General features: G+C 34.7%; 1 protein-coding gene across 7 annotated transcripts in view; it reads right to left on the bottom strand.

Moving 5' to 3' along the window:
* SPOCK3 (SPARC (osteonectin), cwcv and kazal like domains proteoglycan 3) overlaps positions 1-16,896 on the bottom strand; it is a 428,772-nt gene that overhangs the window by 5,616 nt on the left and 406,260 nt on the right. For all 7 annotated transcript variants that reach the window (XM_086890368.1, XM_086890373.1, XM_086890370.1 and 4 more), the window contains 2 exons: positions 16,010-16,129; positions 5,452-5,673 (listed from right to left, as the gene is read on the bottom strand). In XM_086890368.1, the coding sequence (XP_086746494.1) occupies positions 5,452-5,673; positions 16,010-16,129 (342 nt within the window). The remainder of the gene's footprint in view (positions 1-5,451; positions 5,674-16,009; positions 16,130-16,896) is intronic.

Raw genomic sequence — 16,896 nt, 5'->3', positions numbered from 1 at the left:
AAGACTGGCCCAGCCCATTGATGCAGAACACATATAAGATCAGAACCCAGTCACTATGTAGGGCACACTGGTGACAAATGCCTAGATGAACAGCCTAATTATTCCCAACAGGCCATTGGTTTTATCTAAGAGAGTAAAAAAAAAAAAACCCTAGTAGACAATAATAACCACTAACTGGCAGCAGGCTGTTCATTTCTCGTTTTTATATTTTAAATAACATTTATATATTCAATACATTTAAAGAAGCTTATAAATGTTTCCAGTGGCCTCAACTTTAGTGGGCCTGGCTTTCCACACTAAATCTATAATGATTCTGTGAAGGCCTTAAGGGTAGGCTCCACTTTCAAAATACTGTCAACAGCAGTCTTAATGCCAGAAGAATTTTTCAGGAGTTGTCTTTCCAGACAAAAAACCAATTTATCTGTGTGCTCTTGAAAAATCCCTGAGATTTGACATCATTGGGTCGGTACTGGATTTTAATAATTCAGCCTCTGAGTATTTGTTGAGACAACATGAAGTTTTACTTTTTTCATTGTAAGAAGTACTTTGAGGATGATCATTCTCACTATTTCATTACCTTTCAAAATGAAGGTTTCTGTCTTTCCCAATATTTGATGATTTTAAACTCTTAATGCTACAACATTCTGAGGATAGATTATTTCTTAACTAAAGGTATATTCTACTACCATTAATCTAATAAATGATAGTCATTTATCATACAAATATCACAGGTTATAAGGACCTAGGAATTGGATGAATTTGGCAGGGTTAGATTAATGGTTGGGTAATGTCACAGAATGATTCTATTCTATTCTATTCTATTCTATTCTATTCTATTCTATTCTATTCTATTCTATTCTATTCTATTCTATTCTATTCTATTCTATTCTATTCTATTCTATTCTATCCTATTCTATCCTATCCTATTTTCTCCTCTTCTCCAAAAGAGATGGGAAATACACCAATGAAGAATTATCCAAATAGGAAGAATACATGTATTTTTTTTCCATGAAAAATAATCCTAAATTAAAAACAGAGATATGCACACATGAACACTAACACGTGGAAATGTAAAAATTATGAATAATGCCTAAAAAAATATATATATAGCTATAAGTGTTTGGTGGCATAATTACAAAAAGGAATACCACTAACCAAGAGGTAACAAGGCAACATGAGGTAGTTACTTACCCAAAACACTCTTCATCTCAGAAGTTAGGTCTTCAAGATTCACACTTAAGCTTTGCTTCTCAGGATAAAAGCAGCAAAAACTCTTAACAGTACTAAATCACTTTGGTGCTTAAAACTTTCAAAGAGAATGGTAGGCTAGAAGTTCAACCAACTCCTTTTGGCTCACAGCACAATTCCTTTTTCCTCTCTTCCCAAATCATAATGACTCCCTCTTTATTTGCAGCTTAGTTCCTAAGTTTGAAAAGCTTTATTTTAGATTTCTGAAGTTATTTCAATAAAAAAAAGCAGTCACTGGTCAACTTAAGACAGTCTTGAGCCAAGGAGAGAAAAAAAAAAATCTTTTACAAAATTCAGGGTGGCAGTTTCTCTTGAAATAGCAATGAATCTGACATGAGTCTGTCTGAAAATCTGAATACAAATAAGGTATCTAAATCATCTTCATCCTTAATCAACTTTCACAGATGAGGCAGGAATTGTCCTTCTGCTAGTATCAGTGCATGGCTGGGAATGAATCCTGCACCACACACCACCAGCCACTCACAGTTTGCCAATGCTCAAAGTACTGGTGCACACCAGAGTATCCAATGTTATTAACGTTGGCCCTTGAGACATCAATATCCAGTCATGTCAAGAAGTGCTTCAAGGTTGGCACAGTTAAGCTTTGATTTACCAAAATAGCACATTAACAGATGAACTGGAGTCAAACTGGTAGGTTTGACAAAGAATGTCTATGATTTTTAATAGACAGCTCCCAAGGAGCTGTGACCCATACAGTGAGCCTCCAACTTTCAGAGATTCTCCTTACACAAATATAAAACAGTGATTTTCTTCACCTCTGAAGTAGACAGTATTTGGCAGAGCCCCTAAGTTCTGGAATACGGTCCACTGCAGATAAGGCTGCAGTGACATCTTGCCTGTACTTGGGGTCAGGCATTGTAATTGTTGGATGGCCATGGTTTGTATTTCGGGGATCTGAAGCATCAATACTACTCTTCAAGAAGTCTTCCAGGGGAGCTCATTTATGATCATCATTTACCTAGACAAAAGCATGTTACATCTTCCTTTGTAACTATCTGTAAATATATTTGAAGTCCTTGCAATCTTATGACCGGCAAATACAAATCATGGTAATTATCAATTCTTCTGTAAAGAGGGACTGTTTTTAAAATCATGATGATGTCTTCAAGGAATGACAGACAGAACAACATCTAAGAAAACACACCTAGAGAAGTGCTGGACTAATAGATCCACGCAGAGGCCTGTAGTAAAGAAATACTTTACTGCCAAGCATTAATACTCTCAGCAAAATTGGTTGCTCCCCTACTCTGAATTAGTGATACAACAAAACAAGGCTGCAGTAATAGATTACTGGCAGAAAAAAAAAAATCAGCCTGTAAAAAGGCCAACATTGCAAAGGCTTCAGCATTTAGGTAAGCACTAAAGTGTCATTGAACAGCTAAGAAAGTTGAACAACTAAGAAGATAGGTGCTGAAACACTTGCATGGATTGTTGAAACTGGAGCGCCATAGTGATCAAAGTGTACAGAAAGACTTGCAAGGAACGCTGGAACAGTGCAGATTTTGATGTATTGCAGAAATGCATTTTAAGGCCTTGGATATACCTCAGAAATACTGAACTACATTTAAAGCAGAGTAAGGGTAAGAAAAAATGCAATAAGCATCACTGGATTGTACCTCAGTGTCTAACCATTCACGAAGGTGGGACATCTACTACAGAAAGATAATCCACAAGAAAGATCTGACTTCAGGATTCATCAAAAAGTTGCCTATATTGACTAGAGGTAATTAGCAATATTCAGGTATAGGTCTAATATTCAATAGGTCTAATGTAGTGCAATCCAGCAGAAAGAAAGAGTGAGAAAAGTTTCAAGTACTTGTCCAATCCTGACAATCTTGCATTGTAAAACTAAGATCAAAGACCATGAGGACTTCTCAGATAATGACTCCAGCAAATACTGTGCACTTTTAAAAAGCATAATGAAATTGCTATCCCAGTATGATATATATGATTGACTAAATTTTGTATTCCTTTAGAACATTAATCAACAACAGTAGTGTAAAGCCACTGATCTGCCCAGAAAGCACTACTACATGGCTTGAAGCATTCTGTTAATATCAACTTATTTTAATAAACATCAGAAAGAAACTGCTGAAAGTTTCAGAAAGGCTTAGTTAAAGGCCTTATTTTGATCATTCCATCAAGTAAAACATAACCAGACATGAACATATTCCACGGCTCGGCATAACAATGTGAATTACAAACAAGAGAATTCAATGGGTCACTAATTCACTAGGGAAGTAGGGCTCAGACAGTTGTGCAACAGCTAATAATAAGACATGACAAAAGAAGACTGTAAGATTTCTTCCTCCTTACACCAAAGAACAGAGAATACAGATTTTGATGACATTGTTCATTTTGAAGGATGAAGTGCATGTTTAATGTGCAAGGGCTGCTGAAACAGATTTCACTTCATATACAGTATTTAGGAGACATCTTTTTACTATATACTCAAACACACTGTGGTATCAAAGACTATCTAATCTGTTTGAAAACACCACCTTACATTAACACCATTATCAAGACAGTGAGGTAACTGGTAAAAAGGGGAAGAAAAGCTTGATAATGTTGAGTTCTGCTGTGTGAAGAATCAGTGTCACTGAAAGATGGATTTGTTGGAGTCCCATTTCATAATGTTTACATCAGTCTTTACAATACCATCCTCAGGTTCTAATAGTACACTGAGCTAATATTATGCACAAAATGTGTTTATTAGGTAAGAAAATGCAAAATTACTTGAAACTGGTCTGTGGAAGGGTTTTCTTAATGCCCTGGTTATGCCATGCATACATTATATGGAATTCCTGGAAAAAACTTTGGACCATAGTAGGCCACGTGTTATTTGCTGTACTTCCTCTGGCAACAGGAAAGAATTATACTGCCATCCAAAGACTAAGGGTATTTATAATTAAGCTGAAATTATTGTGGTCTTTTTTTATTTTATAGACAAATGAACAAAACATGTTATGTTCTTTAAGAGGTACATTACTTCTGGGATGGGCTATTATAAATTTGCTAGTTTTGGTAGCACTATATACAGGCATATAAAAAAATCCAGCAAAAGTTATTGTTCTATTATAAAACAAACAAGATCTTTTGAAAGCTTAAATGTTAACATTTTAACAAAAAAGTTAACAAAGTAGAGATATCTGCTATTTAGTATTTATCTACAGAAGTACAGCTTTATTTTTACTTATATTTCCAACTGGCAGACGTGGCATGATAAAAACCTTGATTTTCACAGAAATCAGAATGAAACCATAAATGTTGAATGCTAATGGAATTTATCATGAGTTTTAAGGGTACAAGTGAGATTTAAAAACTGATACTAAAACTTTCAAAAAGGCTGAATTAGCTTAGCAAACTTTCCACCAAATCAGTTTTATCTCCTCTTTTGTCAGTAGAAATTTGAACCCTAGTTACTGTTTATCCTTTAGAAAAATGCCCTAATGTTAGTAAGAAAAATGCAAGGGTTATTCTGACCAACTTCACACATTATTCAATGAGTGAATTTCTTGATATGTTACAAGTAACTTGATTATATAGTTTACGTGATTTCTCACATCTAAAATTGTTATATATTCCTCAGGAAAACAATGCTTATAGGTTGTGTTTATTTGTCTAACCAAAATTACATCAGAATATTAACAAGAGATTCAAGTAGGCAATAAAAACCAAGTTGTTTTAGGTCCAAATGACTGGAAATAACTTTATCCATAATGTTCATTCAGCTATTTTATTAGGCTCATTGAACATTAAGATACCCTACATTAGCAATAAAAAAGTTTTTTTTTTTTAATGTAGGCAAAGTAGACTGTGAAAGAAATAATTTAAGCAATTTTGTTCCTTATTTTCATCTCTATTCCTCTACATACATACTAAATTTTGGCATGGGGAACAATATAGCTGCAAAAGCATTAGTGGCAGTGTTGCACTTTATTTAGAATCCTTGAATTTCTAGCAAGCTTTTCCATTTAGCCTGAGTCCTTTAGCCTTTTTGTTTTTTTTGGGGGGTGGAGGGTTTACTTCACTTTAGGTGTTCACCGTATGTCACAAACCTTAACACAAATTCATTGCACAGCATTTAAGAGCTTGTAGTTCACTGTAATCTTCTTAATATGTTAATAAAAAGATAAAGCCCAACAAAAGGTCAGTCATATACAGGTTGATCTCATCTTTTACCTTGCTGTCTTTGGAAGCAGTAGCACCACTCATTGTTAGATATCAAACTGTCTTTGTACGTGTCACAAGAATTGAAGAAGGCCCTGGTGCACGGCTCGTTCTTGTCCAGGTAAATGCTTCCAAGTTCTGACTGGTCCAACAACAGGTCATAGTTTGTGTCGAGCCTATTAAACATCCAGCCGAGGGAGTCTTTGCAAATTGGCAAAATGCTGGTATCAAATCCTAAGAGGCAAAACAGAAATAATAAAAATTATATAGGAGGAAAGCTAGATCAGCTGCTGATCCCAGCCACCACGAAAGAATGCTGCATCATGGAAATAGCTCTGGTGGTACATAGATAACATAAATCAACAGTGTATGTTACTGAAATGCACACAGAAATTATATGTCAGATTCACTTTTAAAGTCACTAAATTAACCCGCCAAAAAAATCAACCCTACAATCAGCCTCAAAACATTCAGAAATACGAGGTTTTGTGTCAAATATTATACGTATAGCATGCACATTATGTACAATAATAAACGATATACAATGTTTTCCTGAAAAATAATATTGATGAGGAATTTAATTGATATTATAAATCAGGAGAATGAAACTTCAGTGGTTTGCAAAGTTTACAAAACCAAGCAGAGAATGAATTCCAGGTAACTTGTAGGAGTCTGTGCTTGGTTTTTTGTTTTGGTTTTTTTTTGTTCTGATAACATACATTTAAACCTATGAAAAAAGAACATGATGGTTAGTCTCAGCAATGCTTTCAAAATTGTATTTTATCTTTACATGGTGTACTTTCTGTCTTGGAGGAGGCCATGGAAAAGATGATTGCTAAGAGCAGCTGGCTGCCAGTGTCGTACTTACCTACACACCATACACCTTCCTAAATCACTGCTCGAAAAAATGGCCTAATGGAACAGGCTGAGTTAATTACTCCTGTAGCAACACCTCCCATTGATGTTTCCTGCATGAACTTTAAAGTACATGCAGACTTGCCTATGGACATGAAAGGGAAATGCAGAAACCACCACGCCTTTTGCCTCTGTTGAAGCTGTGAGCTGCAGATGATACTAACACACTCTTTCTCTGGTTCATGTACTGTGGATCATGCCACAGGCCAATGTGGCCAGGCAGGCAGTCAAGTATGCACCCTAACACAGAACAAGATTTAGTGCTACTAATCATTATTCTTCTCAAAATTTTAAGTTAAAACTGAGCATCGAAAAAATGAGATGGGTAGATGGAGATGGCTATAGAAAAGTTGACATGAGTGCACACAGGAATTCCCAATTTCTATTGCTCTTTAAAATCAAGCCTGCCTGCTTTTGCTGTTACTGACAACAGTAAAGAAATCTGGAAAGTGCTTCTATACTGCTAAACAGGTTTCATCCAATAATCACATTTAGAAGTCATTAGATATATGACTTATGACATAAGTATGACATATCATATATGACATATATGATATATATGTCCTTTTAGATATATATCTAAATGTACTACTCTGTGGTAGAATGACCATCTCAGAAAGAAAAAGATAGCTGATAGCATCAAAACTCCCTGTGCAACTCAGATCAACACATAAAATCCTTTTCCACAGAAATTCTAAATTAACTATGAATTCTCGTCAGGGTGATCTCACTTTTTCTAGTTCCCTGATGATCTGCTGCATTATTTATTATTTTTGTTTGATAGAAAGAAGACAAAAAAAGCAAAAAGATTTAAGCCAGCCATTTCATATTTATATAGTTTTCAGGTGTTTAACACAACTTAGAAACATACCATATCATTCAGCCAGAGATCTCTTTCCCTTCCTCTTCAGCCCCTTATAAAACATCAGGACTAAACTTACTTTCTGTGGAATACGAAGAGCAGAGAGATACAGGACCCAACTGAATGAATAAGGATATAGAGTACAAGTCTTATGCAACCTTATCTGTAAAAGGTATCAGAATTTTCCAACAGGTGTTTCAGACCAGAAAAAAACTGGAAGGTTCCTCCATCTTAAAACATTTTTTTAAGGATTAATGTTCAGCGTAACATTATTTACCTGCAAGGCTCTGCTCCTGAATGCCTCTTAACACATCCTTTCTTAATTCTGCTTTTAGCTAGAGATCCTCCTCATGACCTTGGGTACCAGAAGAGGTCAAATGAAACATAATGCTGCCTATCCTGCCTTTTGTGTACCTGCATCACAGGAGAAATTTTTATTATACTGAATTTAGCACTCTGAATTTTTTTTTTTTTTCTGAATTTAGCACTCTGGCCAGCTCACCGAATTATAACAAATGAGGCAGAAATAGAACAACTATGATTTTAACTAATTAGATGCCAACTAGAAGGGAATTTAAGATAAAAGCCACTTTACATAAGATGTATTTAAGGATAGACCTTGGGGGCCAAAGTAACTGAAGATAATACTTCTGCATGTGGAAATTCAAGCTTAAGTTTCTTGAAAGAGACATCACTTTCAAGCTTGTGACAAAATATTTTTAAATCAGCATTTGTGGCTCATGCTGGCAAAGCTCATATAAAGCATTTGCATTTTAGGATACTAGAAGGTAGTTTTATGTTTTTAATAAACTACACTAAGGAAAAGCAGACACCCCCCAGCCCCAAACATCTGCTTAATTTACAGAATGGGAAGGGACCCATAAGGATCATCAAGTCCAACTCCTCAGTCAGTTTCAAATTATACTCTAAAAATAAATAAATTTATCTGAAAAATAGTGAAAGAGAACTGAACATTTCAAAGGTGTATACACCACTAAATTAAGGTTGGAACAGTATTATACAATTGCATAAGATCTTATCCCTGTGTTTTTCTTTATTTCCTTAACTATCATTAGCCTGTAACTGGAGTGCATCCTCTGTTCCCATTCCTCAATTTTTTTCTCACTTCTTTCTATACAGCTTTAAGATTTTTGAAAAAGTGATATTACATTTTTCATAATTAAGGACAAAACTTGAAAGTAAAAAAAATTGCATTGGAGTCAGCAATATAAATAAAAGGCATATCATTTTATTATAGATCACTGATACTAACAGGCTAGCACCAGAAAAATGTTATTATGTTATAATATTTTCAATAAATCCTGTCAAAGGTCAACATAACCATAGCTGAATATTTAAATATAGAGTATGAAGTCTGATATTTGTGACATGGTCTTCCTAGAAGATGAGAATATATTATTCCAGTACATCAGAACTAATAAACCTACTTCAAACAATAACATTTCATATAAGAAAATCTTACATTTATTAAAACTGTCATAACCTATCTGTTAAATAGCATCAGATACTGGAGGAAAAAAGTACTATGGTTCATGGGGGTCTAACCTTCTACTAAATAAATGCTTGATTTAATAATTTTAAAACTGATCATGTTTTACCTCAAAAGCAATTTATATTTCTTTTATCAGAGTTCAATTCTGAAGTAGTTTGTATTTTCATTTACAGCCCAGATATATTTGGTGTTGTTTTTACTAGTTTTGTGTTCTTCCTCTTGTTTAGTATATACAATTTTTTTGTAAATAGAGAAAAATCACATTTCATCTTAGTTTTCATTGGTCTTGTTTCATGAAGCCAAAGTCTTTCACAACCATCAGTCACTGCAATACAGAACCATCTGAAATCTAGCTCAAATATTAGCTTTGCTCAAATAAATAAAATAAATAAATATGGCTCAAGTATTTCAGAGGTAAACCAGGCAGGTCTTGACAGAGATAGAAACAACTTTGTCTGATGTAAAATGGAGCACTCCATCTCCTCCAGAACTGCTACACCAAAGAAAGATCATCGCTTTGGGTCTATATACACATTACCAACTCTTTTAGAGATTCTTGTGGTAAAATTCTTGGTTCATTTTAAAAGAACCTTTACTGAACTGTCCAAACTTATATAATTATCAGAAGTACCTCCTCTCAACTGTCTCAATGACTTGCTTCCTGTATGGTAATACTGATAAAATAATACATCTTGAAGGTGATATACTTGGGTAAAAGAGTCAGAAAAGCCTTGAAGAATGTATCTAGAGTTTAATATCTGCTAACATGGTTTTACATGAAGGTCTGTATCATCTGAAGGTGTCAGATGATACACAACTAAGAATAAAAAAATCACCAGGTGACCTAGATCTCAGAAATTATTGCCCAAATCACATAATACATATATTATCACTTGGAACCAGAATGCTGATTTTACACATTTTTCACGGTTGTAACATAAAGCAATAAGCAGAAACTAAGGAATAATTAGTATAATTGAATGATAGTAATTTATTCTTGATGATTAAGTACCAGGACAATACACTGAGGAGAGCAAAAACTACAGTTCAGATGACTAAATTATGAAAGATGTTTTTCTCTTTAATTTTAACCACTTACTCAAAATCTACTTCCATACACCATAATGAAGTGAACTTTTATGCAGCTATTTCTGAACACTATCTAAAAACATGAAGCACCAGTTCATGCTCTTTTCCTGGTCAAAACAATCACAAGGGAAAAATTATTAAGAAATGTAACCATCCTCCATGGCTTACATACTGGAAATTCAAAGCATTTGTTCAAAAGGAACCAACAGAAATGTTCCTCTTTCTAGTTATTTCTTGGGAGAATTTCATCTCTTATCTGCTTTTCAAGGTAAAACCATTGTTTGCCTGCTTATTAAACACATAAGTAATATGCACATTTGAGGAAGCCAGCTTTTGAAACCACGTGGAAATCAAACAGCAGACATACACAGGGCTCAGATATTGCATTATACAGAAATTGGTTATGTAAAATGCCAAGAAATGCACAATTTTTTCCAATTCCAGCGTGCTGTCTGAAGCAATGAAAGATACTGGCAAATCAACACATGCACCCTTTGCCAGACTCCTGTCTGACATCTAGACCATGGATTTTACCTGTTCAGTGTGCAGGCTGCATAGCAAGAAGGTTTTCTCTTGTAATGGATTTCTGTAATATTCTGTTTAGCAGAAAACCTTCAGTCAACAGCATCTCTCAGCTGAAAACTACTGTGCACAAGTTGGGAAAATGTTTCCCTTCTTAATGCAATGAGGACAGGGCAGAGCAGGAAAGACTAAAATAAAGAGGGCTAAGCAGAGGTGAATGCTTTGGTACTTGATCACAAAAATGGTGATCTTGGTGAGCCTGATTTGGCTCCACAAGATCCAGGGGACAGATTTAGGCATAACACTCTGTCCCTTGTCTGAGGCTGTAACACATTCCTGCTCACTAAGAGCACACAGAGAGGAGCAGAGCCCAGGTTAGGGTAAGGCACAGAATCACAGAATATCCTGAGCTGGAAAGGACCCAGAAGAATCAGTGAAGAATCAGTGAAGACCAATTCCTGGCCCTGGAGAACATAGAGAAGGTACCACAGGTATTTTGATAAACCTAGGAAAACTGACTCTCATGTCACAACAAAAGGTACAAGAGAAAGAAATTAAATACAGCTTCAGTGCCCCTGTGAAAGTTTGCATTCTGAAGCCTCCTCCAGAAAAATTTTAAGTGAGGGGGAAGTGGGGGAAGGGGGAAGCAACATAAATCCTATTCCTAAGAAGCTATCAGTTTCCTAATATATTGAGGGATCAGATAAAATTTGTTATTTGGGACACCAGATTTACTGGAGGAGTGACTGTTAGAGGAAAGAAGATAACTGAGGAAAAAGTAAAGTAAAGTACAGTACAGTAAAGTAACCCACATGTTTTATTAACAGGAGTGACTGTTAGAGGAAAGAAGATAACTGAGGAAAAAGTAAAGTACAGTACAGTAAAATAACCCACATGTTTCATTGTGTGTAAGGATAATTCTGTACGGAAGATTGACAAAAAACCAATTTCAGTCAACAACACTCATGTGGTTCATTTAGAGACATAGTTTTTAGTAGAGATGGATCTATTAAAATTCCTGTTCAGAATTAATTCTGGCTGGATTTCTTCTTCCAGGCCCTTGCATTGAGGGTGCCTTTGCATGAGCTAACCTGACACACGCAGAAATTCACTGGAAGAACCTTTTCTTTCTAGTAAACAAGAACTATGGTTCAGGTTGTCAGCCTATTCGACTTTGCAGTTCAGGTTTCTGAAATAATCTCAGGAATTAGACAAATTCTGGAGCCATCAGTGTTTTGAAGACATCAAAAAACCACAGTTCTTTCCAGCTCTAGGAGTTCCTTTCTTATTCTAGGAGTAAGGAAAACCCTATTATTCTCATGAGTTCTGTTTGTATATCAGGGTTTTCAAATATGCTTTGGCAGTGAAGATCAGGGAAATATAATTTATCACTGCATAATATCAGCTTATCTCTTCATCAATAAGGAACTGAGGACAGTCAGAATGAAATGAAAATCTTCAAAAACAAATCTGAAGTTGCTTATTTTATTGACTTTTTTTAAAAAAATTAGTCTTTTCCTACTGCAATTTTGTATAGGGATTTGTCAATTATAGTGTAATAATATCTTACTATGCTATGTCCAGACAAGGCACTTATAAGTAATCTGCTTTCAGACTTCTTGTATTTTTAGGTTATTTTCAAAATTATTAGTGTATTGGACTCCAAATCATCATATTATTACCAAGCCATAAGAAGAGTCTCCCATTTATTACCTTTGGCCTCTGGTCTTTCATCTTTTAACATGACAAGGTAGACAAGTATTTCTCAGAAATAGACTGCCTGTTACCAGAAATATTTCTGGGACTATGGTATTTTTTTTTTTGCTTGCATATGATGCATTCATTTTATGTTTTATCATACAAAACCAATACAGAAATAAAACAAATATTCTAACAGACTTTAAACAGGTATATAAAATGTCACTTATTTTTTCTAACTCCACATATTCTGATCCATAAACTAAAAATAATGGGTGTCTTATTGCAGTATGGGAGTCAAATTTACTTTTCCCCTTTGTGTCATCTATTTAGACCATAAATGGCCTGAGAAAAAGATTTAAGTGTGTATGCAGCATCTATATTACTGATACTTTTAGATACGTTACATTTGACCACATCTGGACCCAAAAGGTATTTTGGAAATAATATCCTATTATTTTTTGAAATATCCTACTCTTGATTTTTCATTCCGCTTTGGAAAGAAGTGTCAGTAATACAAAATTATCTTACTTTGTAAACGAACACAGCAATGTAGGCACCTGACATTTTTAACTTGTTAACAGCATATTGATGGCTCTAGCAGAACACCATTGTTAGGTTTTTTACGCATATTAATGATTGTATGGAACAAAGTGGATTATTTATTAGCTGGAACAACTCTAAAAAGCACTAGTGAGGCACTATAAGCTTGCACCATGCCTTGGTCAGAAGGACTGTGCTCAAGTCTTTTAAAATATCCCATCCTAAATGCCACCAAAGTGACTGAAATATGAAAAAAAACCTAAAATACAAAGAGACTGCCAGAGAGGATGCCACAAGTTGCTGCTTTAAATGCAGAATGGTTTTTCAGTGAGGAAGGAATTTTCTGATAGGAATACAGGAAAGCCTAGGGGAAGAGGGTGATAAAAAGATTTTTTAACTCCCCAAGGGTAATGAACAGCTCCAGGGATCTCTTAGATCAGACTCTGAAAGGGGAAGTCGCATTCAGGTGGCTTTTTGTTGCAGCTGTTTTACTGCACAGACCACCATGTCTCATGTGCTAAGTGTAGAGTCGTTAGGCATGATAAGAATTTCTTTGCAAGTTTTATTTCTAGCTGCAGCTTTCTGGCACCTCCAAAATAGGGACTGGGCAGTATCAGTATGGCCTGGATGCCCTGAGATACTTAGATATCAATAGGCCTGATGTCTTGGACCTCCTATGACTTTGGAAGCAGCCATCAAGGGATATTACTTGAGAACTTTGCTCTTCAAGAACAATTTAAAGAATTTTTTAATGGTATGAAAAAGGACATTACCATGTTAAATGGCTATCACATTTTTTGTTTCTTTATGCATTTTCAGGGACATAGTGATACAAAATTTTCTTCTTCTAAACAATAGACTTGTTCATTTCTCATAAAATGCAATATGTATTTTGCTGTCTTAAATGAGAAATTTTGAAGTACAAAAATTTACATAACAGGAAAAACATACAGCACTACTGAAACCAGTTTTAAAATGATTTGTGCATCCCCAAATCTACAAATGAAAAAAAAACTATTACTGAACATACATTCATTCAATTGGTTTCTGTCCATAGATGGACTGCCTTCCAGCAGTAGCATGTCAAATTATTACAAACATTTAAATATTGGCTATTTATAAAATCGAGTAAATACTGCACAAATAGGATGTTTATATCTAAACAAGTATTTTTTCACTATATTATATAGTGCCACATGCAATTTGAGTAACTGACCGCAGTACTGAAACATTATCCACTGAAAACTTATTGTTCAAGTATGAAACACCGTAGGTTTTTGCTGAATACCTCTTTTTTGAAAAGAAAAAGAAGAAAATATAGGACAAACTGAATGTCTCACATGTAACCGTTTTGTAAAACTTGATTTGCTTTATTTTAGTAAAAAGAAAATAAGCATTCCAAAGCCCATCATCAAAGTTCAATCAAATTTAGAATCAGTAATAAATTAATACTTAGGACAACATTCCAAATTCTGATACCATGATAAAAACAAGTCAAAATTTATAACAGGACGATATAATAATATTGACAAATGATTTAAAGTCAGTAATATATAGGAAACAGAATTTTCCACAGAGATTCCGATCTTTTACCTGCTGATGAAAAAGAGCCCTGCAAAGTCTATTCTTAGCCATCCAAATCAGCTCTTGATTCTATATCTCAAAAATGGCAGAATAGCATGCAATCTAAATTGTGCCTTAAATTTCATGTACCTCCTAAAATATGTGCAGATTCTGTGCAATGCCAAAGGAGAGAACTTTATGACTTGAAGGCTTCCAAAATTGAGTGCCAAAAAATCCACAAGATTCTTCTATTTCTAGCCTCATATATTAAAATCTTGAATCTTAACTCTAAATATAGTCTTTGATTGCTATTATAAAGTAAAAATTTGCAAACAAACAAGTGACATAATAAATATGATTATATTATATTCACATTCACATCACAGGACAAATCCCTGTTTCAAGTAGACACTTTAAGTCTTATCAAAACTACCCGTGTGCTTAAGGATAAAAGCCAAGGTAAAAATCTCGCTGTTAAGAACTTTGTTTGCACTGTATCTCAATGTATTCAAAGTATTAATTATAAACTTTACTTTCTTGCATTACATGGAATCCAATTTCAGGAAACACCGATTTGTTATTTATGCAGGACATAATACTTAATAGCTATACAGTTGCTTCCTTTATCACTGCCCAAATTTCAAAGTCAGAATTCAGCAAGAAACAGAATACTACATATTTCAATTAACCCTTAAGTGAGCAATACAATAACCAACATAATTAGATACACTTTCTTTTTAACTATACAACAAATTCTTACTTAATGGCTCCAAACTTTGTACTTCTATTGGTTACTCTACTGCACAGGAAGCAGATCACCTGCCAATTATGGGCACTAAACAGAATGTAAACTGGAAATATATGGGTTTAAATGTAATTTTTTTCAGTATCAATAAAAAGTCGCATTACTGTACTACCACCTTACCTCAGAAACAATTTTTCTCAATGTTAAGAAAAGTATTCCCAGATAAGACAGAACCATCTTTAATTCATTCTGGTTTACAGAATTATTCACATTTTCTTAGCATGAAAAAAATCACACAATGAAATGGCATTTCCAATTAAGTGAAATTAATGTATTTCTTGGAAAAAAAAAAAAAGGAAAAGTAATGCTACAAATTGAAAGAAACAAAAGCTAAAAAAAAACTCAAATACTTAAAAAGCTAAAAATAAAATAAGTAAAGTAAGAAGCCAGCGGTGGTCACGTTCTGTGAAATATACTCTGGAAGAATTCATAATTTGCTCTTTATAATAACAAAAGGTAGAGTTCTGTGGTTCATGAAATCCATTTTGACTCCCCTCACAGTAGGACTTCACTTTTGGAACTATTAATGCACACTTCAATTGCTCTTTTAAAATTACATTTTAAAATGTGACTACTTTCCACAACAAAAAAAATCTATTTAAATATTTGAGGGAGTTAAAAAATTATGCCCCCTACTGTTTCCACTTCATTAGTACTCCTTAGACTTTTCCAGTTTCAAGTATACCCTTAAAAATTCCTTTTACTTACAAGCTTCTTTTCCATCTATTTTTCTGTACCAGTACCTACAGTGACATCAACTAGCAAAGATGGGTCACACATAATTTAAGCTCCTTTATTTATTTCCTTTAATTTGATAGCATTCACAAATTCAAGCATTGTGAATGGTAGCTGTCCTGCCAAATTATATCGAAAACCTAAAGTGAACATCTTACATTAGTATTAAGCCATAAATAGGAAACAAACTTCAGATAAGCCCAAAGTTATAGTTTTGCACACATGCCTATTTAAAGCACATGAGAATAAAGCAGGTCTTAGCAATGGAAAAACAACAGAAAAGGATCAAAAAAAACATCAAATAAAACAAGCAGAAATCACTTACTGCTTCTTTCAGGCCTTTGAACAATCCTAGTCTTCTTATTCTGAATTCCACTTTCATGAAGTGCCTTAAACCAGTCTCTCAATCTGTTTGCAACTTCCCTGAATTCCAGGTCACTGCACACTAAAAAACAAAATGCAGAGTTGTTTAATGGTTTTTCTCCAGGGTGCTAAATAGAACTTTTCAAATAATGCTAAAAAAAATTCCCCTAACCCCCCCCCCAAAACCAAACCCCACATAATAATACAAACGTGTATGTTCCACAGCTTTTTTAATTAATTTAATTCAGTTGCATTGCTTAGGTATGCCTGCAAAAGCCAATGAAGATCCTCAGAAATAAATACCTGCTGAAGGTCCTCAGAAATAAATACCCACTGTATAAAGGAATTATAAAATTACTGATACCAAGAAATAGAAAACTTCCTTTGCAAGCTACTATAAACAGTTGTAGCACAGGTATTTTTCACATCTTACTGCAGATGAGGCTGAGACACCAATGACAGTTTTTTGTCTTTTCATTTCCATGTTCATTAAGGCAATGCTAATCTAAGTCCTGCCAGAATACGTCAGAGGTTCAATTTAGGCAGGTAATAATGAACACCCAACCTGCTTTCCTATGCTGAGGCATGAAAAGAGGAAACAGAATTGACAGCAGAAGTGTTTCAGCAATGTGCTGGAAGTTTATACCATAGCATGGAGTTTCACAAGCCGAACCTGTGTGCACGCGACGGCAGACAGGCAATTATACAGCCACCTGGTGATGGAAAGGATGGATTCTTTGACCAGAAATAGGGAAGGCAGAAAAAGTACATCAGACCAAAGAGAGCATCTGTAGCACCAGGAGCAGCAGATTAGTAGCAGACTGGCTGAAGTGCTGTCCAGCACTGGCA

This window comes from Cyanistes caeruleus, chromosome 5, assembly GCF_971803275.1.
Source record: "Cyanistes caeruleus chromosome 5, bCyaCae1.hap1.1, whole genome shotgun sequence".
NCBI classification, from domain to species: Eukaryota; Metazoa; Chordata; class Aves; order Passeriformes; family Paridae; genus Cyanistes; species Cyanistes caeruleus.
This window is presented reverse-complemented; position numbering and strand designations above follow the sequence as displayed.